General features: G+C 39.1%; 1 protein-coding gene across 1 annotated transcript in view; it reads right to left on the bottom strand.

The window, feature by feature from the left end:
- LOC310916101 (sodium channel protein type 5 subunit alpha-like) overlaps positions 1 to 26475 on the bottom strand; it is a 101845-nt gene that overhangs the window by 27853 nt on the left and 47517 nt on the right. Inside the window, exons 3-4 of the mRNA XM_083873389.1 lie at positions 4389 to 4507; positions 2235 to 2339 (exon numbers count right to left, since the gene is read on the bottom strand). Of these exons, the coding sequence (XP_083729515.1) occupies positions 2235 to 2339; positions 4389 to 4507 (224 nt within the window). The remainder of the gene's footprint in view (positions 1 to 2234; positions 2340 to 4388; positions 4508 to 26475) is intronic.

Genomic DNA, 26475 nt, shown 5'->3' with positions numbered 1-26475 from the left:
GAGGCACAGTCAGACTATTTAATGTCTGGGCCAGCAAACTGAGACAATGCTGGAGAGAACAAACAGATTTCTGTTGGATTTCAGTGTATTCCACCAGTATCTGCTTCACATGGAGCTGGAGGCAGTAGCTGATTGCAATCTCAACATGCCTGGTAATGTGCAACCCATGACACACTTTTTGGCATTCAACAGTTTTCTTCCAAATTCTTTCACGCGAGCCCCCATAATTTCAGAAACATCAAACTCTCAGTTACTGGCTAAAATAAAGATCCAAATTTGTATCTTCCTCCAGTTTCAAGTGGCCAAGTGAATGTGTGATGTGCTGTGTTGTTTCCTTTGGGGACACAGCAATCCTTTCTGTGAAGAATATTTAAAACACTTAGAGGAATACAAGAGTAGAGGGTTTTCAATTTAAGATGGCATTTATTCTTATTAATGGAAAATTATCAGTAAAAGCTCTTCTGGACTTAACTGAGTGCACTTATAATTTCAAGAAGGCACCAATATCCCTACAGAATTCAAAAGGCTTTCATTTGGTCGTCAGCAAATGCACTGAGAAATTATATGGATGTAATGCTTCCCTTTTTATTTGGAAAGAAGTATTCTGAAATGATTCTTGAAATGCATTTGAGTGGTAGTTGATGCCAACAGCAGATACAACTCTGATCCAAGCTTTAACTCTCTCATAGGTCGAGAAGCACCTCAGCATCTTCTGGAGTTGTATATTTTAATACCATGCAGGGTCTTGTTCCTGTTTACATGAGAGTTTGCCATTCCAAGCTGTTTCAGTGTCATTTAACATGATATAGTAAAAAAAAAAAAATTAAAACTGTTTATAATTCTAAGTTTTGGGGAATCTTCTCCTTTGTGTTAGGTGTTAGAATTACTAGTATTCAAATTCTAGCATTATTGCCAAAGTGAAAAAGTGACACCTGAAATAGCCTCTTAAAAAACACCAAAACCAACAAACACATGGGATTATACATTTCAAGACTTGTTGGGAAAGATGAATCAGGGAAATCTTATAAATATGATTGTTTAGCAAAAGATTCTGAAAATATGAAACCTGTAATCGAAATGAAAGCGTACTTTGAGTTGTAGGATACCAAGTCTTAGTTGCTGTATAACCTGAAGACAATAGCCTAGCCAGCTGAAGGAGAATCCCTTTTGATTGAACAAGACCTTTCTGCTGGCTAAGGGATCCAAAGGTCAATGTAGCAAAACAGAAAAGTCTAAAGAGTAGTTTTTAGAGTTTAAAATATAACACATGGTAATGTAGTAGTTCTTATAGGCTGTATGTAGATTCTATAGGATTTTGTGTCTTGTATTGGTTGGTCACTGTAAATTAGAATATTCATCACAAAAGGAGATATAATGTATTGTAACCTGGACCTCGCTCTCTTGGTTTTCCCCCTCTCTTCTCTTCTCTCTTGGTTTTCCTCTTCGCCCTGTCCCCTCTTCTCTCCTCTCTTCCCTCTGCACTCTGATCCCTGCCACGTTTCTTTAGCTCTCTCCCCTCTTCTTGCCAGCTTACCCTCTTGCTCTCTCTCTCGTTCTCTCTCTGGGACTTCCCTTCAGCCGAGGCTGGTGGCTGAAGGGAAGGCCCTTTCTACCCTTTCGACCCTTGCAATAAAACCACATATTCTAGAATATCTCAGGTTTGCAGAGTCCCTTGTCCCTGTAAGTCACGGATGCTTCTACAAAGACTGACTACAAAACATGGATTTATTGTGATTTAGCAATGCAGGTGTTGGCAGCACTGAAGATAGAAGCTTTACCTTCTAACAGCACTCTGCAGGCCAAGTGCTTCTGACAGAACATTTTATTAGAGCAAAACTCAACATTTCAATGTAATTAGCCAGAATTTTGAAAGACAGCAACTCCCATGTGCTCAATCTATATCAGTAAAACCAGGAAATACATCTTGATAGAGAGCAAATAATTACTGAGTAACTTCAGAAAGTGGGAAAACTGGAGCAGCAGAACAGACATGAAGCCAGTTCAACAGTGGAACTTAATCTACACTTACTCTCTCCTATAACAACAAAATTATCATATATATTGGATTTCAAGACAAACCTACTTCCTCAAATAAAATCTAAACTTAAACACCCCCTTAAGACAAACAACTTTCTTTTTAAATCTCCCACAAACTATCTCCAGTGAAAGTGGCAAGTCTCAGCAACTCAATACAACTACATAAATAAAAAATATACATACTCACAGATACTTACTCAACATATGTGTTCCATGAAGATGATGAAGCCTTAGATGACTCAGTCAGAGCCATGAATACACAATTAGTTAAAATGGTGCACATGATAAACCAGGTGAACAATGTAAGTCATGGGAGTGAAGGCAAAGAATACGACATGGATTCAGAAATGTAACTAAATATTGTATCAGCCACTGGCATATTACCTGGCTTTTTGTTTAAAGCACATGAAAGAACAGCTTGCAAAGGTATTCACTGGTTTTGAGCCATGATAGATGACAACACACTACTGTTGTTATTCATTGCTTCTGTATTGACTACAGATCTGCTGCTCTAAGCATTGCAAGCCTGGAAAAAGGACCCTCACCCACTCTAGGACTGGGTGGAAAGATGCCATTTTTGTTTCATTCTATGGCATACAAATTAAACACTTGCCCAAATCACACAGGTGGAGCCCAAACGTGCCTCTGACCTGGGAAAGCTCTTCTCTTCCAAAGGACAGCACAAAATCTGACAGGGTGATTTGCAGGAGTCTCAAGAAACTCTAGGTCATAGAATCAGAGGATATGCTGAGCTTGAAGGGACCCATCAGGATCATCAAGGCCAACTCCTGGCCCTTTTCAGGACATCCCAAGAGTCACATTGTGTGCTTGAGAGCATTGTTTCAGTACTTCTTGAACTCTGTCAGGTTTGGTGTTGTGACCACTGCCTTGGGGAGCCTGTTCAGGGCCCAGCCATTCCTGGGTGAAAAACTTTGTCCTGATATCCAACCTAAACTTCCCCTGGCTCGGCTCCAGCTGTTTCCTTGAGTCCTGTCACTGGTCACCAGAGCAAAGAGATCAGTGCCTGCCCCTCCATTGCCCCTCACAGGGAAGTTGAAGATCACAATGGGTCTCCCCTCAGTCTCCTCCAGGCTGCACAGACCCAAGTGCCCTCAGCCCCTCCTCACATAGCTTCCCCTCAAGGCCATTCACCATCCTCATAGCCCTCCTTTGGATGCTCTCTAACAGATTAATGGGGTTTTATATTGTGGTGCCCATGTTTAGCCAACTCTAGGCCCTTCCCAGGTGCCATCTGGGACCTGCTGGCCCAGAGATCAGGAGCTTGGGAAGCCACTTCATCTGTTGACAGCTAAGCTCATGCACATGACTCTGGAGCTGGATCTCACGTCTTGTACCACATATGGGGTAGAAGAGTATGGGAAAGACATCTAGCTTTGCCATTATCCATCCTCTCCATCCCCACAAAAAAAGATTCCTGGCTTTAGCTCTAGGCATGGTCCAACTGTGAGGAGGAGCTGGGCCACTCATGTGGAAAAGGCAAGATCAGCCAACTTCTGCCCAGAGAAAGCCCCAGATGAAAGGCATTGCTCTTCCAGGGATCCTGCACACTGCTACAATGACAACCTCAGGTCACTGAAGTTACCTCACACCACAGAGCCAGGAGATGGCTGGAAATCTGAAATCCACACAGGGACATCACAGACTCCACTCTGGGTCTGATTCAGCCTCAAGCAACAGCTCAGGTGTCCCTCCCCAGAACCAAACTGGAGCACTACACTTGAGATTCCCACTCCCTAAATTTGATATATGAGGTGGGATCTATATTACATTTATATTCCCAAGACATTCCCTGCAACAGCATTAATGGAAATACTTTCTTTCACATACCCCATGTACAGTTTTTGAACCTTATTTCCCAAAGAAACTAAGTTTACATGGGCTTTTTCTGCGTTTTCCTGTGTGTGCTTGCCTATCTCAACCTTTTCTCTCAAAACTGGCCAATGGTTGAGCAGCTTTGGCACACGGGTTGAATTTAATTCCCACATTTGAGTAAGTAGAAGATGAAAAAGAGGATAGAGATCTTATCAATCTTCTCAGTAGGAAAGGTTTCAGAATGAGATACTTGCTTATGACACATCAGGAAATCAATATCAGAGCTCAAAACACAAATCTGTAAAAAATCAGGCCAAATAAGCCAAATACGCATGAAATTTATATCTAAATATCACAAGAACACCAAAACACTAATAATATCTAAGGTGATTCATAATTAGATTCATAATTCCTGTAGTAAGGAAAAGACCAGATTAACTCAATGCTCTAAAATACAAAAGCACAGAGTTATGTAAGGTTTTAAATTCAAAGAGTGAATAAAGCTGATAAAAGGATATGAATGTACTAAAATTTTAATTGCTCTTCTTCGTATTGGATGGAAGGGACTGAAGATCCACAGGGCACGAGTAGCAGTAAATCTGTAGATTGTTTTCTGCTTGTTTAGCACTATGAAAACCTTTTAAAAACAAACAAACAATTTGTCAGGAAATTGAACACAGAACATATTTTTGTGCCATACCCTGTTGTATCAGTCATGAGCAAGAGCTTGAATTTCACTTTAGAAATGGAAAGGCTGTAGAAATTTGCTATTCTTTCATCAGAAACTTTAACTCTCAGGCTGCAAAATATTCCTTTGCACGAAGTTTTTTTTCAACCTTGTGATTTGCAAAGAATAATCTTGTTTACGAGTATTCTCTTAAAATAGAATGAACCCCTCATTGAGCCAAGATGTACAAGAGGTGCAAGGAAGAACTGCAGCCTTTTTCATTATTTGCTAATGTTGACAGTGATCCCCTAGCTCTTAGACTGTAGAAATTAGTTCAGTGTTTAACTTCCTCTCAAGTGAAAAGAATAATTCCCAATGGATTAGTTTCCATTCTTCTGTTTGTTATTGAAAATTATATTCTTAAATATGTCACAACTGGAATATGGTGCTTGAGTCAGGAGGATTCATCAGGAATTGTTTTAAAATAATTTTTATGTTTAAGTATCATTTTTTGTATGTGTAAGTGGAACAAAAGCATTGAGATGGAGTGAAACACATTGTTCAGAACTATGGAATTTACTAAAATGTACAAAATTATGTACAAAATATACAAAATTACTATAACTTCTAATTATTATAATTTCTTTCGCAACCCCCCTTTTTTTTCTTTATCTGCTTTATTTTTCTGCTTCTATTCTGATTCAAATGTTAATCAATTTAATATTATTTCATTCTTAAAATTAAAAGTTAAGCTTTTAATAAAAAATATTACAGCACATCACTCAGCTGTGCCAACTGCATGCACTGTTTAAGCTAGAAAAGGATGAGATTTTGCATAAAGGGATGTAAGCAAAATTCTTTGATAGACTGCTCACAGAAACCTTTGGCAATGCAATCAATTAAAAATAATTTAATTAATTAGAAATATAATCCAAAGTATCTTGGTTGGTTCTAACCTTATGATCTTTGTAATATGGGTCGAGATCCTCTAGTGGTTCCCCAATGAGCTCTGGAGGAGGATTTCCATAGAGAGCTGGCAACTTCTGGAAAGATTTTAGGTCAAGCTGAGGACGTGGCTTCTCCTCAGTTTTCGGCTCTGTGGAATTTCCTTGACGAATCTTTTCAGCAGCAATTCTCTTTTTGATCTCTGCCAAGGATTCCTGAGTGAACCTACGGAAGTTGTTGGTACCAGGTAGCAAGAATTCAGCCATTTTTCATGCTTCTCTTCCTGTCACTAATTCTGTCCAAACAATAGAAACAAGCAGAAAGGAAGTCAAGTAAAACTGGCAAGTTATGGAAATGAAACAACTGTTTGACTGTGCATGGCTAAGAACATCAACTTTCTAAGCCACCAGCTTCTACAAAAAAAGAAAAAAAGAGAAGAAAATACATGATCAATGTGTTTTTCAGAGCTCAGTCTGCTCAGTATTTTTTTTTCTAATTATATGCACAGATAGGATATGAGCAAATCTCCAACTTAAGGTGTATTTGGAGCACCTCATTTAAAATACTCATTACCCTAAATGCTCTTGAGGTGCTAAGGAAAGAAAAAAAAAAAAGGAGAAAAAAAAAAACCAAAATCAAACAAACACAAACAAAGAACAACAACAAAACCAAACAAACTAAAACCCAAAACCAACTACTCTTCTGGTTCAGCCCAATATTTGGAAATGGGACAGTAAGCCCCATCAAATTGCAACATCAAATCTATGGAAGCTGTCAGCAACAGGAGGATCAAATATTGAATTAACTAATAAGATGGGAATACTCAGATGGAAAGCCCATCCTGGTGAAGCCAGCACAGGAACAAGCAGCATCCAAGAGGATTTAATTTGTGACCCACAGAATCAAAACTGACTGACATGAAGCACAGAAATGCTTGATCTGACAAAGTTTGTATTTTATGCCTTCCTCTCAGAACAAAAAAAAAGTGAGAATAGACTAGAAAAACACTTTGCCTTTTTGATTACAAAATCTGGCCAGGTTTTGGATAGAATCCATCCACTAAACACAACCTGAGTGCATGCTCTCCAAAGAGATTTCTCTAAAACATTTCCTTTGATTATGACCTCGTGGAGGAGATTAATTCAGTAAAGGGAACTCCTGAGCCAGTGCAGCCCCACCCGCACAACTGTGCAATGAGGCCACCCGGTCCAGGGCTTTCCCTGGGGTGGATCAGGGCTGAGCACGCACAGAAGATGATCACCTCAGAGGCACTCAGTCAGGGGTTTTTTTCATTCAGAAGCTGCCACCACCCCTTCAAGAGTGCTTCAAATTTGACAGTGAAAACAACAGTGAAAGCTTAATCTTGATATTTAAATCCTCCTGCCCAACAACCTGTTCTTCCACCTTTCCTTTCCAGACACTGCATGGGACACCCCAGGAAAACACAGCCTGAACCAAGAGGCTTTGTTTTATTTTGTGAACAATTTGTGTGTGTGTGTGTGTGTGAGTGTGTGCTGACTGCCACTGTAATGCCTTTTCATTTCTCCCCAAATGCAACATGATTTCAGTTGACCTCACATTGCTGAGCTGTAGGAAACCATTGCTGTGAGAACAACAGCTGGAGGCCAGGGACAAACTAACTGCAGGGAAATTGCTCCATTTTTGCAGTCTGCCTGCCTCTCCCATTAAAGCAGCACACAAAATTATGAATATGGGAAATAACCCTTGCTCCCAGCACAAATTAGCATCATTTCTGGAAGAGAAATAGGACAGTCAGGCAAGAATAGTCATTATTTTATACTTTTCAATAGCAGGGTAAAAGTCTGGAAGCTGTGTGTAGTATTACAGCAAAAACAGAAACTACAACATCCACTTGCAAGATTTCAAATCTTCATCTGGACAAAGTGGTGTTTGTTTTGTTGATGTTCAGAGTAATTTAGATGTTGTGGTATCAGTAATGGGAGCTGTGAATGATGCATGAAAAGATGCAATTTCTCTGCAATGCACGGAGGGAATACAATAATTACTTTGTTAGGCTTTGTGCCAAATTTTCCAAACATATCCATCCCTCCACTTCCATAAAAGTTTACCTGATCTCAAAAGCACACCATTAAAATTCTGTGTTTGTTGCAGGTTTCTTTGTGGTTTTATGTCTTCCCTTCCAAGAAACCATCTTGTAACCTTCCAGAAAAGAAACTTTGATTCTCACACCATTTTCCCCTCAAGACTATTCCAGGGCAGAGGAGATTCTAGGAAAACAAGAGGTTTCTGGCCAAAGCCAAGGATGGGGAATTAGAAGGAGGTATGAGAAGTCCTTTACCAGAGCTGGAGAGGAGGCAGGAATATCTTTCCTGCGGGTATTATAAATTGCTTCAAATAAATATGAAAAAATATTAATTTTTTAAACATTAAGGGAAGGAAGTCAAGCCTTGAGCTTGTTGTCTCACATGTCGGCAGCAAAATTTCCATGAGAACAGCTGCAAGCCATGGAGCAAAAGTCTAAAACTACACTTTTCATCCATGGGAAATTCTGAGCTAATCAGCCTAATGCTGAATAAAATCTGAGAATTATTAGAAATTGAGTAATTGGGGGAAAAATGTCCCTGATTCATTTAAATGTCTTTAAAATATCCCCAAAATAATCCGTGACTCGTAGTCTCAGAGAGGGTAGCACACAAAAAGAGGGTTGAGATGTATTTAGTATTTATGTGATCAGGTATCAATGGAGCAATTTGACCTAAAGAAGAAAAAAAATGTTAATGCAAAACCATTTTTCCCCTTTATGTCACAGAAGAAACAAAGTACCATGTTGGCCTTTTCTCCAGACTTGAAATACCTACAAAACAGTGTGATATTTAATATGTCTTGAAAATTAAAATTTTTCTTATCTTTGGAATGCCTGAAGACCAAACACTGATAACTAAATCACCATGATCAAAGAATAATTATTTAAATTAAAAACCACAAAGAAACAAACAAACAAAACATTTATGAATTGCTCTATCAGCTGTCAAACATACTTTCTCTGAATTGTTTCTCAAATACCAAAATGTGTAGCTGATTATAGTTCCAAAGTAAGGATGCTTTCTTCCAAGTGTGTTTTCATCTTTAGAAATACTCATTTCTGAAGACGAAACACTGGGAACCAAGGTTATTGTTAAAGATATTTTCGCTGCTTTTATTGCTATAACAATCACCCCAATTCAATCCCAGTTAATGAATAAAATTGTTCTTAATTATTTGCTTTTATGGCTTTGCCATCTGTTATAAAGAGAGGTGGAAAATGTTGACTATTCCTGTGTTCAGCATGACCAAAGTATGATCATATTAATGTACTATCAGTGGCCAGAACCCTGTTTCTTTTTGTTTGACTGTTTGTTTGTTTGTTTGTTGGGCTTGGAAGATTGTTACTATGCTTCACTTGGGCTGTGTTGCTCCTTTCTACACCTGAATTTCCAGAGGAGAATACAATTTTTTTTCTAGAACTAAATTAAAAAAAAAAGGTTAAGTAATAGCAGATCAAAGTTTCTGTAGAACTCTTCTACTCTTTCCCCAAAAATGTTTCTGTGTTTTGAGGCAGATGATTTAATCAAACCAAACTGATGTTTTCTTAATGGCTCTTTAAGATACATATTAAAATAACACTTGTGTATTGACACCTGTAACTTTTTAGTCAGAGAATAATTTGGGTTGAAAGGGGACTTAGGAGGTTCCTCAAAATGGGTAAGTCATGAGGTCAGACAAATCTCCAAGAACAGAGTCAGCACAACCTCTTTGAGTGACCTGTTCCAAAACTTGACTGTCTCAACCCATTTGGATCCCCCTTGTTTTAACTCATGCCTCTTGCCTCTTGTCTTCCCACTATATAAAACTCCTACAATAAAAAAGAAAGAAAATATTGCATTCATAGAATAATGGAATGGTTTGGGTTGGAAGGGATCCTTAAGATCATCCAGTTCCAATCTCCCTGCCATGGGCAGGGGCACCTTCCACTATCCCAGGTTGCTCCAAGCTCTGCACAGTCTGGCCTGGGACACTTCCAGGGATGGGGCAGCAACAAGATTCCCTGGACAACCTGTGTCAGGGCCTCACCACCCTCACAGGAAAGGATTTCTCCCTAATATCCAGTTTAAATCTCCTCTCTGTCAGTTTAAATCCATTGACCTGTCACTCCATTCTCTTGTCTAAAGCCCCTCCCCAACTCTCCTGGAGCCCCTTTAGGCACTGGAAGTGGCTTTAAGGTCTCCCTGGAGCCTTCCCTTCTCCAGGCTGCACAGCCTCAGTTCTCTCAGTTTGTCTTTTATTTGAAAGGTAAAAGGCAATCCCCAAAATGACTATAAGGAGAGCACATCTTATCCCTTCTTCAGCCCATTTACTTACTCCTCCATTGCAGCCTGCAAGGAACTTCTCCCAGGCCAGATTATCACCACCCTGTACAGCTCCACTGAGATTGCCAAGGGATGCAAACCCTACACCCTCCTTGCAATCAACAAAACCCTGAATTCAGAGCAGCTAATGATGACTAAACACAGAGATTAACATAGACACATGAAGAGTACCAAAAAAAAAAAAAAAAAGGCAACATATTTTTCTCACTAATGTGAAGTACAGGTTAGTCAATGCTGGAGAATGAAGGTAGCAAACAGTGTGGAGACTCACAAAATAATTCACTTGATAAAGCCAGTTAGCATTTATCCAGTAAGCCCTTCTGGGGTGGGATTCATTTCACCTCAGTGCAGACGTCTTGGAGTTACACAGCTACACCTCCATGAGCTCCCACGCTGCCTGATGAGACTCCTTTTCACATTTATTTCAGGAAAGAAATGACAGTTGACTACAACTGATGACCTGAGACGTCTCAAGCGGGACGAGATAAATTCAACTCTTTGCATGCATTACACCTTCTCTTCTCACCACCCCTACTACAGCTACTGAACTTCCAAAGATTGGTGACTCTACAGCCCGTGGTTGGACTGGGCAAACATCATTAATCACCAGCAGACTGTGAACACATAAAAATTCTATGATTGCCCAATACTGAATTGTCTCATTAATGACTACTTCCAGCACAAGCCTTCTCAGCAATTAGTGAAGCGTTAAGTCACATTTTCTTTTGCCTGGTAAGGGGGCACTAATTTTCAGCTACTTTGCCATCATAAATAATTTAAATCCGTGCAGAGATCACTTTCTGTAAGTGCTTGAGCAGCCAGTTGACAAGTTGTCAAATGGCCAGTTGCAAGCACTGAGGAAGCACAGAAACTCTGTGGCAGCAGCACAGGAGTGAACCTGAGAAGAGTTGAAAAGCTGTGAATGACCGTGGATCAGTCCATTGCTGCAGGAGTTAGGATGAGTTACATGTAATCACCTGGTCATTAACCCATTAAAGTTCATCAGCCCATGAACTTTAACTGGTGGCTTTGGTGTCCCCAAGGAAATAGCCAAAGTATGGAAACAACTCGTTGGTCATCAAGAAGCACAAAAAGCCTCCAAAATTGACCAGAACAAGATTGTAAAAGCCAACAACAAGTGCGACAATGTGGTTTGAAGTGAGTCATCATCATCCAGGCATTCCCTGCCCATCCCTGTCCCTGAGGATAGTGGGTGTAACCAGAAGAGAAGGAAAGATTGGCTGGAAAGTCCCTGAGCCAACAACAGGATCTGGAATTCTCTCTCCAACCTCTGAGGAGCCCAGGGAGTGGAGGAGACCCCAAGGAATCCCCACAGCTCAGGGCTATGGTTGGAACTGTCTTACAGGAAAGTTAACTTATAAAATTGCATATATTTGTGGTTAAAGTGTGATAATACCTGAATCCACTGATCCTCCACACTGTGGCTTTATATAGAGGCAACTGCACAAAGAATTGAGATAATAATCTCTTTCCTCTGCTCTTATCAAGGAAATTGGTCAGATGCTGGTCAGATGACAGGGAAATAAACCTCAGGTGTGAGTTTTTACAAAACAAAGAGAAGAAACAGGTCAGGACCCAGCCCTCTCCTAACTTGAATAAGAAATGGAATATATCTTGATTCAGAAGTGCCATACCAAGAAATATCCACAGGTCTGGGGGCAGATTTAAGAAGTGTGGCCAGACAGTGTGAATTGTTCATTTCCATCACTCTGAAGTGGGGACAAGGAGGAGGAAAAGGGGAAGGAGAAAGGGAAATTTATTCATTTCACCAAGCTTGGCTGGCAGGGTCCTGCACAAGGAAGGAGAACATGCTGCAGGTTACACTTGGCTGCCAGGAGAGGGACAAGTTGTGATTTTTAACCATAGATTTTCTACAGTTCTGTCTTGAACCACCTGCAGATTTTATGGATACTCAGGCTTTGAAGCAAACAAGGGGAATCTGAGTTGTCTTCACCACTAAGGAATGAGAGCTATACTCTCACTGTCTCTAACATCCAAGAGCATAAACATCCATGTAAGAATTGCTGCAGTTGTTAACTTGGGGTTTTTTTGCACTTGAGATTTAGGTTTTTAAAGGTCAGACTGACAATATATCAGATTTTTTTACTTTCCACATGTTCCAATAGTGGTTAATATACGAATGGTTCCATAAACTTATAATTCATATTAACAAGACTTGATTACAAGAAATAAAAGCTGTAGATAGTCATGGCTTGGATTTTGGACTGTTACCATTAACAGAAAGTACTAAATGCACCAAAAGTATCACAGACTTGCCATTTTGTCATTCTGAAGATTCCATTCTGTACATTTTGATACAGAAAGGTCTCTCAGCAGCTAAATATATGGAGGAAAAAACTTAGGACAAAATGCAAGAGAAATATTTCTCCCAAAACCATAACAAAATTCAGCTGGTCCATGAAAGAAAACCACTAAAAAAAACCTTATAGAAACCCCCTAAAACACAGTGAAAAAACCCTTTTAATTATAAGTTTTGAAAAAAAATTTACTCGAGTGCACAATCTCAATTTTAACTTGGATTGCCAAAGTTTTATTAGTTCCATAATTGAATGAAATTTTCAAATTGCATGGTCTTTTGTCTGACACGTTTTTATAAATATATTAAAATGTGTCTAATCATGAACAAACCATTTGCATTAGGTATGTCATTTAATAGTGTCACTTAATAAGGACATACATCATGTCATAAAGTTCCTCACTTTTCTTTATTAAATTCACTATTTGCCTTTTTCAAATTTTGAAAACTCAAATTTCAAAAGACTTTTTTTTGTGGATATGGAAAATAATTCACATAATTACAAAGAAACTCAAAATGTAGTACAACAAAAAAATTAAAACATTTGAGACATAGAAAATGAGCAGCACCTGTACCACAGGAAGAACCTCCAGAGGATCTTGTTTTCCCAGGTCTCAGTTTATTTTGCCCCTCAGTTTATCATTATAAAAGCATTCACCAGCCACAGTACAACACATTCCACAATTAAAACAATTCTGCCTTATTCACACACACAAAAAAATCTATTTAGAATAAGATCTATTCTTAAGTCTCAAAAACCAAATGTTAGTCTGTATCAGAACAATATTACTAAGCATAAACCTATGTAGGCGAGATAGTGATATTATAAAACATATAAAACTTATAAACTTATGTTATAAAACTTAAGGTTGTTGAGATTTTTCTGTCTTTGCTTTGAAATAAATATTATAACTAGAAATTCTGAAGTTCGTAGATAATATATAATACATATATATATGCAATTTTCATGCTCAGAAAAAAAACTTTCTTATATGCCCATTCACTTCTCTAGGATCCTTTTTCTGACCCTAGTTAACTTATTTCAGCAAAATAACAAATCAAAAACACTGGGGAAGCTCCTGTGCAAAGGAATAAATAAATACTCACTCCTCCCCATGTCCAATTTTTTTCATGCCACTCAGGAAGAAAAATCTGCTGCTCAGGTATTTTAATGATTTTTAGGCAAATAAAAGGTCACTGAATCCTATAGAAGAGTCTACCACAAACCACCTTTTTTTTTTTTCTTTTTCTTTTCTTTTCTTAAGGAGAGAAAGTGCAGTAAACCACAGGACTTACATTATTATCCATCCCTCTAAGTGAAGGTTCAAGGAGTCACTTCTTTCTGTGCAAGAGAAGCATTATCTCAGCCCAGTTATCTCCCAAGGAATAGTTGGAAAAACCTCTTCACTGCCTTTATCATCTCTGTGCCCCCTTCCAGCAATCCCTCACCACTCTGGAGATGTTGTTCCTCCAGGAACTGAGCTATTTGTACCTGGGGGTGTTGAGGGAGGTGTCTGTGTGAGCCATGGAAGGAGCTGAAGTGATTGCACGGGCTCTCCTGGGAGAGGCAGAAACCTCAGCTGGGGAGGCTCCAAGCTGAGCATTTCTCCCTGATCTTGTTTCATCTCTGGATTTCTGAGAGTCTTTCGCAGAAAATCAGGGGTGAGGCTGGACAAAGGGAATGGGAAACACAGAGGAAAACGTGTTTGTCAGCCTCACAGTGGGAGATGTCTGTGCTCTAACAGATTGTCTATAAAAGGTGCTGGCCTTTATATTTTCCTTGATTATTTCAATTTCAATTTGTTGCTTTAGTACAGACTAAAAGAAAAAAACAAGAGTGGATCTGAGGCATTGATTTAGAAGAATTAAAGACTGTAGTCAAAATAGATAGTGCTGAGATAATGTAGCTAGGACTTCCCTTTTGCTAACAGAAGCCAGACTGAAGGAACTGATAATCAGAGAAGCTGTCAAACTAGGCTTCTGCATCCTGAATAATCAATAGACCCCATGAACACAATACAATCATAAATCAAACAGTCCTGGGAAAAACAGGATTTAGCTGTCACGAACACTAAAGGTTAAAAAGTCAGAGCTGAGGAAGACAATCTTACTTCATCATTTTGGGACCCCACCCTATAAAAAAAGACCACTGACCCATTTCAAAGAACAAACTACGCATGCTTGATGGCTTTTTGGGCTAATTACCATACGAAGCGGGGAATGGGAGGTATCAGAGCTATGAATATGCATTTGTAGTTTGTGTATTCAATACTCCTGTAGATAAAAGACACTGTGATCATCTGTAAATTGCGCGTGTGTTTCCGGGAGCTATCCCGCACGCTGCCCTGCGTCGTAATAAACATACACTTTCTAACTTTAAACTGTTAGAGAGTCTTTGTCCGTCATAGTTGGATATTGGTATTAGATCAATGTCCATAGTTTTTTTTAATAAATCAGATCTATAAAGTGAACTAAAAAACTATGACTGAAGCTGAGTGGAAGACTGGAACACTGGGGGCTCTTACCTCTGTGTGTGTGTGTGTGTGTGTGTGTGTGTGTGTAAATTAATGTGCATGTGCATGAACATGCACATATATATATATAATTTTTATATATATATATATATATATATATATAAAAATGTCAATGCGTATGTAAGATTCATATATATGGGTTACTCAGGGTATATATATTGTTGTTTTGGGGTTCTTCAGCCTGCAAAAGACTCCAGGGAGATTTAGAGCCTCTCCCAGTGCCTAAAGAGGGCTGGAGAGGGGCTTGAGACAAGGGCATGGAGAGATGGGACAAGGGGAAATGGCTCCACACTGAGAAGGGGCAGCTTTAGGTGAGATATTAGCATGAAATTCATTACTGTGTGGGTGATAAGGAACTGGAACAGATTATCCAGAGAAGTTGTGGCTGCCCCATCCCTGGAAGTGTTCAAGGCCAGCTGGATGGGGCTCTGAGCAACCTGGTCCAGTGGAAGGTGTCCCTCCCTGCCCATGGCAGGGGTTTGGAATTGAGTGATCTCTAAGGTCCCTTCCAACCCAAACCATTTGGTGATTCTGAGATTTATATTAATTTTATACAGATGATGGTATAAACAAGAAGCAGGTCAGAAGCCTGGGAGAATTCACTCACTCTGAGACCTGCAGCTCCCCCTGGCTGAAGCCACTGTTGGGTAGGATGGGAGAGATCTTTGTCCTTACAGCTGTGTCTGCACTCCTGTGAAAATGGGACTGGGCTCATTCCCTGGGCCTGAAGCTAAAGCATAGTAAACTTCTGCCCATGAAACTAAGTTTTCTTATCCTTCAAAAACAGGAAGGGAAAGCAAGAGCTCACCTCTCTAAGGAAGAGCTCCTGCAATTTTAGAGGATCCTTTCTCTCCTGCAGGGGAACCGGGTTTCTCTTATTTCTCCAGATTTCCTTAGGGACAGAGAGTGTTATCTTATGATTAGTCTGGTCCAGAGGATCAGTGTTTCTGAATTTCTCTGGCTGAGGAACTTTTAAGACAGAAAGAAGACAACGTCTCTGCATTAAGCATTGGCTGCACAAGAAAAGGGTTAATTAGTAGACATTTAAGAGAGAAGCTAAAAATTATACAATCATTACAGATAATACTGCACTTTCAGAATGTCAGCACTAGTTAAAATAGGAGGAATCCAATGAAAGCCAAGTGACCTCTGGGTGGAATTTGAGATGGTGCCTCTCCAGCAAGAAAATGCATGAAAAACGTGAGCACAGTTTTGACAAAGAAAATCATGGTGCTGGATCCTTCCCTGTAACAAATATTCTCTGGATCAATAAAAAAATTTGTTAATCCTCTCTTATTTAATCCTTCACATCCTTGAGTAGAAGAGAAACTTTCAAGGGAAGTAGTCCTGCAAAATCCTGAGAAAAGTTCTATTTTATTTTCTGTTGAATGTCAGTTTGTTTCCAATCTTCTCCTGTCTTTAAAGTTACTTTTTTTCAAAACATGCAGGGCTGTGAGGAATGGGGGAAAGAACTCATGGTGGAGCACCAGATCTGTGGCTTTGACGTGTTGGTGGAAAATTGCTGGGTTTTGTGCAGAGCTTTGCTTCATTAGGCTCTAAATTTAATGAGTGTTGCCACAGAAAGTTAAACTCTGTCTTGGAGGCTTTGGGCAGGACACTGCACAGAAAGTCTGATTTCATTGGAAGATGCACGTGTGTGATGGTGAGGAAGACTACCCACAAATGAAATTAGGAAATTTCATGGCAGGTTAAAGAGATCAAAGATTTGTTACTCCTTCTGACTTCTGATTTGTCACCACTATCCCACTTCAAAGTAATATCAGGTACAGAACAAATTTAATTCATATCGTCCCTTGTTCCCTCCAAGCTGTCATAGGCCCAATACAGACTTTAAACCATCTGACATTAATTTTATGAAGTGTGAGCTGTTTGAAGCTTAGATATCAATGAAGGTGGGTAAAGTTCACCTCCTTTGTACAAATATCTGCACTTTGCATTCATAGGAAAAGATCAAACAAACAATAAGGGTAGAATTTAAAATATATTTATGCCCCCCAAAGAAATATATAGATGCCAAATAGGATTTTCAGTGAGAATAGCATTGCAATCAATTTGACTTAAGCTCCTAAACACTCTTAAGAATGACACCATAAATGGTCTCTAGCACCAGTTACATAGACAGCTCTCCATCTCCAGTGCTAATTTAAATTTATATTTAACCTAAATTTAGAGATTTCACCCAAAGTGCCTTACATTTCATCCAGAATTAGAGATGAATGGCAGACTTGAAGTAGCAGCTGGTCTTTGGCCTCCTCCCTATGAGTTATTCTCCTGTACTTTAGGGGGAAATAGAAGCTGCATTTTCCAGAGACAAGAAATAATAATTATTGTCACCCATGGATGAGGAAAGCAGGAAGGCATCCCATGGTTATCTCTGGCTTCCCCAGGTCCTTGTGCTAACCTTGAGATTGCCCAGACTGACTCAGAGACAAGATTAGCTCTCAGTGACTAAAAACATCCCAGGGTGTTCCAAAGGGAATTTTCCTTTACAGGTTCCTTTCCAGGAACATCCTGGTGTGCACTGAGCCATCCAAGCCCACTGGCTGCTCTTGGTAAGGAGGTCACTAAATCCTTTCTGGCAGCCAGCCTGGTTTATCCCAGTGGCTGCTTGAAAAAACAGGTGGTTTGTGTTCTCTGTGAGGCAAAGTAGCTTTGGGTCACAGCTCCCTGCAAAAGGCAGCAAATGCATGAAAAATGAAGAATTGTTGAATTGCAGCAGCTGAAAAAACTTAGTTGAAGGTGAGAGGAGCAGCATTCTGGGCTGACCTGGCTGTGCTGATGAAATCTCCCTTGGGAATAAACTGGAATTCAGATGTGTCCCATCTCCTTTTAAATGTGTGGGGAGAAAATAGACAGTCCTTGGTGGACAGGGAAGGGTGAGGAGCCTTTGGCATTGAGTTATCCTTCCCTGTCCAAAATTAAATCCTTATTTTCTTCCACTGGACTCAGAGCAAAGCTGTTTGAGTCCCTTCTGCCCCACCAGAAGGAAAAGTAAGGAATCTCCATGCCCAGCAAATTCAAGTCTACAGAGCAGCTGGAAGGAAATAAACCTCAAGCTAAGAGAAAGTTTAAAAAGTTGCAATGTAAATGCTGCCATCACAAAATCTAAAACTTGCTAAATGAAGAAGAAAACCACAAAGCATTCCACATTTTTAAAGAATAAATATGGAAATAGTTCATAAAAAATTAAGGTGTTTAGAGAGAAGACATGGAGAGGTATTTAAAAAGCTGAGAGATCTCTGCATTCACAAATGACACAGAAATGGCTTAATGGAAGAAGGCAAATATTTAATAGTAATGGATATTTGAACTTAAGAAAAATTAATACTTAAAGACAAGGGAAACATTTATGTGATGTATGTTTACTATTAGAAAAGAAGAATATTCATTAAGTACAAAGCAGTTTAATCTAAAATAAAGCTGGGCAGCTTTGAGTAAGAGTCAACTTGCCCTTCAGTTTTACCCTCCACAACTTAGCAACAACTTTGAGGTAGGGAATGGTTATTTAAAACAAATACAAAAGCATTTCATTTCTTGGTCCTTTTAGAAATAGCACCCAATTTATTTCTGTGTGATTCCTGATGATGCTGTAATTGATATGTGTGTGCAAACCCATCTGTCATGATAAATGCTGCTATTTTATGGACATTTAAGAAGAAAGGAATGGAAGTTAGATTATGAAAAATTATATATGAAATGCAGCAATCACTGTGTCTCCAGGTTTCTACATAGATTTCATCACTATAGTAACAGAAACAATGGTGAATACAATGGCAGCTTTAACTGGGAGGAAGAGGATGAGTTTCATGAGCGCAATCCCTTTTTAATATATTTCTGAACTCTCACAACATCAAAAGATTTGGTAAAGATTAATTTCTGGCTTTTCCTGAGAAGTTAGATATATCTAAAATATATCAGCCCAGTAAAATCCGTTTGCATTTCACTATCCCCTTCTTTTAAGGGTACAGTGTAGGGTTTTGTTTAGTAACTGATCCTCATTTTTTCATGGCATAGGAATTCATCAATCAGAACCATTTCAACTGGAGGATGTGGGAGAAAGGAGATGAAAACCAAGTAGGAAGTGTAAATGTCTAGTTTGTAAAAACAGATCTGAATTCTTCATCTGGAAAAGGAAAAATATCAGTGCTGTGATGTCTTTCCTTCACTGTTGACTGGGATATGTAATGCAGAATTATCCAATAATCCAAAGGAATCTTACACATTCTGAAGAGCACCCCTCTAACCAAAATAATAAATTACAGCTTTTCAACTGAAAGCATTGTAATTTCTAATGCCAATCAGCAAAGACTGGAACAAATTAATTTGCAATTTTGGTGCAAGTAATATTTCAGTATAAAAGCTATGGTAAATTTAGAATTGCTTAGCTGACACAGTTTTACACAGATAAGATAAAGAATCTTATGCTCACCTTATGGTTCTTTTTCCCTCACTAGGATGAGGTGTATATAATACATTCCCTATTTTTTTGGAGATATATTGTTGATTTTATTTGGTTAATGAAATTATGGCATGAAAACTCACCTCTCAAATGCTGCCTGTCAGCTCAGGAGTTATGTCCACCTGTGCATATTAAAGCTTTTCAGTGTTTTGGGATTTTTTTTGTTACACAAAAGAAACTGAGACCTCCTGGCCAAGAGGGGAAATCCTCATAAATTGTTGTTTATGGGATGAGTATCAACATATGTGGGATTTGTGGCCCAGTATGAAACTGAAGGAATGATGCTGCAGAGAGCTCGCAGTGATTTATGGAGGCTGTTTACTGCACAGAGATTAGAATGGCTTTTATCACATATTACATTGCTACTTTGCTTTAAAATAATAGCTGGAGCCATTTTGTGACCCACGTAATAGTGAAGTCTTAAATGGCATAAAGTAGTTAATTGGCATTTTTGTCAAAATAAAAGACCAGGATAAAGGAATCTCATTTCTTTGTATCAGAGAATGAAATTATATTTAAAAAAAAAAATCATGATGTAGAGTTCAGGCACTTTTGAATGGATAATTGTTATTACAGAGTAACAGGAAATTGCTTTCTCTGTAAGTATGTATTAAAATCATTCTGTTACATACAGTAATCTCCAGCTTGCTAAATGGTCCGATGCACATTTCCATCGGGAAAATTTGCTTATCACCTACTCAAATGGAAAAATATGGATTGCTCTTCTCCCTCTCCTCAGTGGCCTATCAGAATAATACTAAGAGAATTAGAGCAGTGAAGGAAATGAAGTTGTAATATTAATATGCCTAATATTGCTTCATCAAGGAGCATTAGGTGTATCTAGAAATTTCCCTTGCTCTTCCAGACACAGAATATTTACATGTTGGAAAACCTTATTTTTTTATTTTTTTTAATCCCGTATATCTTTATTTTTGTGAAGCAGCAAAACACAAAAGTTTGCTTATCTGAGGTAAACCAGAGGCAGCTTTAGGCACTTGAAGGCATCAGGCCCTGGAATTAAGGTCCAGAAGGGGCAGAATAAACCACAGCCTTCAGATTTTAAGGACCTAAACACAGAGTACAGTGGATGAGCTATTTAATACATAATAAGATGATTGACTAAAGCATCTGTTTGGCTGAGTGTGGTTATTTAGAGACTGTATTATTTATCAGACAGGAAGAGCTGAAAAAACCTGAGTGTCAGGCACTGTCCAGAAAGTGAGGTCCTCTTTTATAACAAAAAATAATTTTAAAGGAAGATCAAAACTGCACAGTGTGCCAGGTGATGCACTAGGAAACACACCCTTTATTCTTTTCTCCTTACCTGGAACAGAGGAGTTTCTCACTGCCTGCCCTTTTCAACAGTTTTCTGCAGGAATTTTCACTTTTTCCTTAGTAATTTTGATATTGTAATTCTGCACCTATGATGTGTTTCTGTGAGGTCTTTTTTTTCAGCATCTCCACCTCTGGTTTTTTGGTTTCCTGTCCGGTGGTGACCTTGCTGGCTCTCGCAGTCTGTGGTACAACAGAAGTGAGTATATATATTTTTTAAAGATTTTTTTCTTTCCCAATTTTTGTACATTTTCAGCTGGTCTTTAAACTTCTTGTGTAACAGGAGTGTGAAAAGAGGCCGAACTCATGGCCAGTTCATTACCACAATTCTTTCCAATCCAGTGTCTCAACAGAGCTGAAGAGCCCCATCCAGTCCTGCTGATATGAACTCAGCAGGTTCACTCCAGGTGAGATGTGTAAATCCTCTAAATGGGGGCACAAATACCATTAAATCTGGGAACAGCAGAATAAATGATTTGGGAAAGAAAGCGAAGGTTTGTGTACAAGAAGCCACCTTAATTAAAGGATAACTTCTGGGTATTTGCAAACTGTTGTGTCCTTTGAGCCACAAGGTTTAATTTATGATATTAAAAAATAATTAATTACCTTTAAAAATATATGAGATATCTCCTGGTTTTTTGTTTGTTTGTTTGTTTGTTTTTGTTTTGGTTTTTTTTTTTGAGGTTACACTTATGTGGAAATTAAGACCTTTAGAGCACCAGTGATCAAGAACTTTCTTTAAAGAACAGCAGGAAATGACTAATACAAATATACAGTGAAACCAACCAGTCATTTACACAAAGGAATCTTCCTGCAGCTCTTTAATGGACTAATGCATGCTGGATTGTAATGGGGCTAATTTGCTCAACACCTACTTAAGGAGAAGATGCTGGGGTGCCTGATTTTTTCCCCTCTCTTGGGTCTGAAAAAGCAATATATTGCCTACATGAAAGCATCCGTGACACTTTGATAGATGCAGTGAGCTGCAGCCAATACATAATTGGATGATGCTAAGAGAAGTGTCTGAAATTGCCTCCCAGAAGCCAGGCTTTAAAAGTCTATCAAATTCAGCAAACAGAATGGGGGGAAAAAATGTCTAGGATTTGTTCCATCACTCATCTCACTCTCATTTTTACAAGCTAAAACTAGAGCTTTGAATCTGTGGCAACAGGAACACACAGCTGGAAGGTCAAAGGGATTTTCTCCTGCTATGAAACGTGTAATGTTTAAATCACCTGCCACAAGTGTTTTGTGTCAAAATAATATAAAAGCAGGAGGAGGTAATAATCTGAAATAACATCAATGTCCCAGCTGTGTAATATCCTAATATTTCTTGCAAGATGTGAGTTTCACTGTCCTATAGAAGAGAAAGTTCAAGCCTCCTGTTGTCAACACCTGGTATAACATACTATGGAGACACGAGCCTATTTACAGCTATAAATGCCAAAACTGGATGTTTTCTTCCCAAATATATCAAAGGGGTTGTGTAGCTGGGGGCACGCTTTTGTTATGAACATTTTCATTCCTATATGCTTACAAGAATAATTAATTTTTTTATTATTATTATTTGCTGGGTGCCAGACATGAAACGCATTCAACAAAAGATTTGTAGAGGCTGGTTTAATTCTCATATCTTGTCCATCATGCAGTTTCTCTCAACACATAAAATATAAAGAAATTAAGGTTGGAAAGGGAAAACGATGGAAAAGGGTGAGAGGGAAAGGGAAGGGGAAAGGGGAAAGGGAAAGGGAAGAAAATGCTTGTATTTATTCACAAGCTTCATACAACATCCCATCATCAGTTACTGAGCCTATTCAGTTCTGCCGAAACTGGATTCAGTTTCATTTTCTCTGAGTGGGAGGCTGACTTTTGACATAAAGGATCTTTTCCTTTTGCAAAAGAAGTCATCAGTTCACAATAGCAGAGCTGGTGCACCAGGGATTAGTTTTTAAGTTGGCAAAATCTGGTGGTTTTCACCCATACACACTACCACACAAAAAGGTCCATAGGAATCTTTACAGCAATATTGGTACAGTGTTGGGACATAAAAACTTTTATTTGTGAGAGGTTGGGGCCATCAGTAGCCTTTGTTTTAAAATTCAAGCAAGAGCTAAAGATATGGCCTTAATAGCTGGGTTTGATTACCTCCAAAAATCTCAGAATTACTGGGATTTATGGGAACATGCAAACATGCTCCTACTTCTCACAGTGCTGCACAACTTTAGGACTGTCTTTATTCATTTTTTGGGGTACACCCACATGGGGTACATGATACATAATCGTGTGACTCCTATTTGGGAAGGGCAGACTTTACCTGGGGATTAACTTTGCTGCCTGGAATCTGAGGTCAGTCAAAGCCTTTCCTCTCTACTGGGGTTAAGGACTTGAAAATTCAACTTTGAATTTAGCAAAACCGGCACCAGGAAAAGGCCACCAGGCTTATAAATCCAGTAAATTCCTCTAAGCTCTTCCACACCATAGAAAGATGGAATTAGACAAAAGCCTTATGAGCAGGATGGAATAACATTTGGTTATGCAGAGAAGCAGGTTTACTAAATCACCTTCAGAAAACCAGAAAGTTTTGTGAGAATATGGCCATTACTCCTCAGCCATTTACAGTGAATCCTCTGCTTTAATCCATGAGAGATGAGACTGTGGAAGCAGAGGTTTGAAAATGTGCATTTTCCAGTGAGGAATGGCCCACTGGGCACTGGAATCAGATGAGTGGGGCAATGAGGTGGGACCTGGAAATGCAAACCTCTGCCAGCCCAGCCCATTGTTTTCCCTTTACTACAGCTGACTGTGGCATTCAAATCCATTAATTCCCATTACCAAACCTGGAAATATGGAGACAGATTTCAATTTACTTCTTATATATTATTCATGGTGTGCTATAAAGCATTATGGAGTTAATTTAATTGCACTGCAATTAAAATACCTGTTTCTGTGTACATAGGTAAACATGCAAAATTTAAAACTTTAAGTGAAGATGGTTGTTGTCACTTTTTTTAAGCATTGAGATGAGCAAATAGGTTCTAAAATCATCATTTTTGCTTTTACAATTGCCCTGTCTTTAACAAATAGAAAAGCTTTTCTCTAAATGTTTGCTCATTTGAATTCTTTACCCTGGATAATTTCAGAAAGAGGAAGAGCCATGCCTGCTTCTCAGAGTCCAATAATCCAAGCAGATTCTTTCAGCTGTTCCAAGCATGGAGCATGAGATGTTTAATGTCAAATTTATTTATTTCAATATATTTAATTTTACATGGGATTTGGGTTCAGCTGAATGATGCACAATTTGCTGGAACCTGTGGTGGTAGGATTGCTCCCCTCCCACTCCCCCAGGCTGCACAGGGAGTCAGAAATGCTCGTTAGGGCTCAGCCTTGAACAGCTCCTGGGCTGAGCTTATCAGGAACACTGTCAGGCTCCCAGGAACTTGGGCTGTCTAATGAGCTCCTGCTTTTTAACCAACAGCCTTGGAAACTTATTTCTCTTGCCTGGGTGACAGGCAAGATAAACACATTTGCTATCGAACTTTCAAAGAAAGTTACCAACCCAAATTTTGTCCAGGGCAGAAAATCATTGTGACTAAAGGCAAACCTCTTGTAACCCTATAAGCAGCAGCCCAAAGTGAGACCCTTTGAGCTCTCCTGGTCACAGAGGGCTGTGAAGAATCTCCCTCTGAGTGGGGCCAGTCAAGCTTGTGGAAACTCAGAGGATTGATGCTGAAAGCTGATGGTAGAGCCTGCACTGACACTCCCATTCCTCAGGGCTCAACATTTCATCCACTGAGAAGGTGCAAAAGCATCTGCCCTGAGCACTTCACTGAACCCAAGTGGAAGTTTTCACCTTGCACAGACTCCTTTAGGTTCTTGTGTGTGAGTGTGAATCCTGTACAGCAAATGTACCAGGAATGTTGCTCTCTTGGATTCATTCAAGTCCTGAATAGGCCTATGAGCAAGTTAATGTGCTTAGAGCAAATTCTATAGAATCTTTTGTTAAATTGTTTAAAATAGGTTATCAATTAATCCCTGCTAAATTCAAATATTTAAAACCTTTAGGCCTAAACTGTTGGTCAAGTCCTGGGCTAAGTTTGGCAGGATGATCCACTGTGAACCTTGTGACTCAATGGGAGGATTTCCCTTATTCCTTTTTATCCTTATGCTCTCCCAGCCTTACTCTTTTTCTGTCCCCAGCCTCCAGATAGGTAATTTTAGGTTGATTTTAGTTTTAGACTGATTGATATTAGATTTTAGCTTGATTTTTCTCTGTGTGCATTAACCCCCTGGTAAGTAGTAGAGTGAACCTTGCTAATGAACTTCATCATGCTTTCAGTTTCATATTGAAGCTGCTTTTACCAGTGATTCTTTAAGCAAATTAAAAGTCTCATTTGTGGCAAAATCACAATACAAATATAAGGTTACACTTAGCAAAATACAGCAAGATAAGATTCCAATCACAATACCTGTGTGAGCTCCACTACCCCCCTGTTGCTGGATTCCCAGGTGTATTAGAAAGTGCAACTTGCACTGATTTTACCCAGTCTTGTACATTAATTGTCCCTTTTCTATCTAGATTTTTTTGAGAGTCTGTATTAGTGTCTGTTTGTTAAGGGGTGAGCCTCCCATTTGGGAAAGTAAGGGACATTAATTGACAGTTTACCACGTGGCCAGAGTGTTATGAACCCCCTGTAAATGTATCAATCTCTGAGGGTCCAGCCCTTGCAGATTGGCTTAAAATAACCTTAGCAAGACCGCTCTTCAGAGGTGTTTTGTAAAGTAAAAGGTTTAATAAATGAAAAATAAGAAATGTTACAGATAACAAAAGAAATGCCATGCACAGGTGTCCAAGAAAACCTCTGACACCCTGCTAGGAACATTCAAAAAAGCCCCTTAGATCCTTTGTGCTCCTTCCTAAATACTGAATGTTTTAGGTGGGACAATTTGGGTTGCAGCCAACAGGGAGAGGTGCAGGATTTGAAGAACAGTGACAAGGTCCAACAGGCTCTTCTCTCTTGGCACTGAGCCAATCACTGTCAGAAGAATATGGAAAGTTCTAGGTAAACTTCCTAAAATGTCTAAAGGTAAACTGAAACTGTTTATTACAGAGATGCCCACTCGGAGGTGGAGGATGCTTTGCTACAATTAACTACTGCCCATCATATTTGATGTTCTGGCAGCCATGGGATCATCTGTCTTGTGCAGGGCTGGCAGACAAAACAATTCATAGGAGGAAGCTGAAGATAAGTGCAATGGACATAATGGACATAACCAAAAGTGTTTTATTGAATGGGATGTCAGAGAGCCTGATGAGTGATAATGATGAATGAGGGCACCACATATGTTTAGGAAGGAAATGTCATTCTATAAAGATGCTGTGGTGGAATCCTATTGCTGCTGTTTTTATCGAATCTTACTGTTATCTCACTGAAAGGGGAAGAATTTTTCTGTACACTCTGTTCAGGATGGGGTGGAGGGAGAAGAAAGAGCTGGAAATATTTTGGTGAATTTCTGTGCACAGATGTTGGAGAATCTGTCTTCTCATGCAAACACAGATTTCTGGCTGCAGCAGCTACAGGCTTCACTGGTAGCACCAGCAAAAAATATACCAAGTGGAAAACACAAAGATGGCTTTTTATTTGCCTCATCATGTCTGTGTTATTACTTCAGCCACAAGCACAGGAAAAAGATAATTGGCTACGAAATCTTTGCTGATAAATTCTGCAGAGACTGCTGAGACTGGTGCCATTACTAAAATACTCCCTCTTCATTTCAAGAAAGGCATGAATATAGAAAAGAAAACTTAGGAAATATTTGCTTTTTCCAGTGACCACTTTATTTTGAGGACAAATTATACCCAATGTTTGAGCAGCAAGGTACGGTTGTTGTCTGAACTCTACCCTATGGATATCTAACTTTGC

This window comes from Zosterops lateralis (genome assembly GCF_965231275.1).
Source record: "Zosterops lateralis genome assembly, chromosome: 1".
Taxonomy (NCBI): domain Eukaryota; kingdom Metazoa; phylum Chordata; class Aves; order Passeriformes; family Zosteropidae; genus Zosterops; species Zosterops lateralis.
This window is presented reverse-complemented; position numbering and strand designations above follow the sequence as displayed.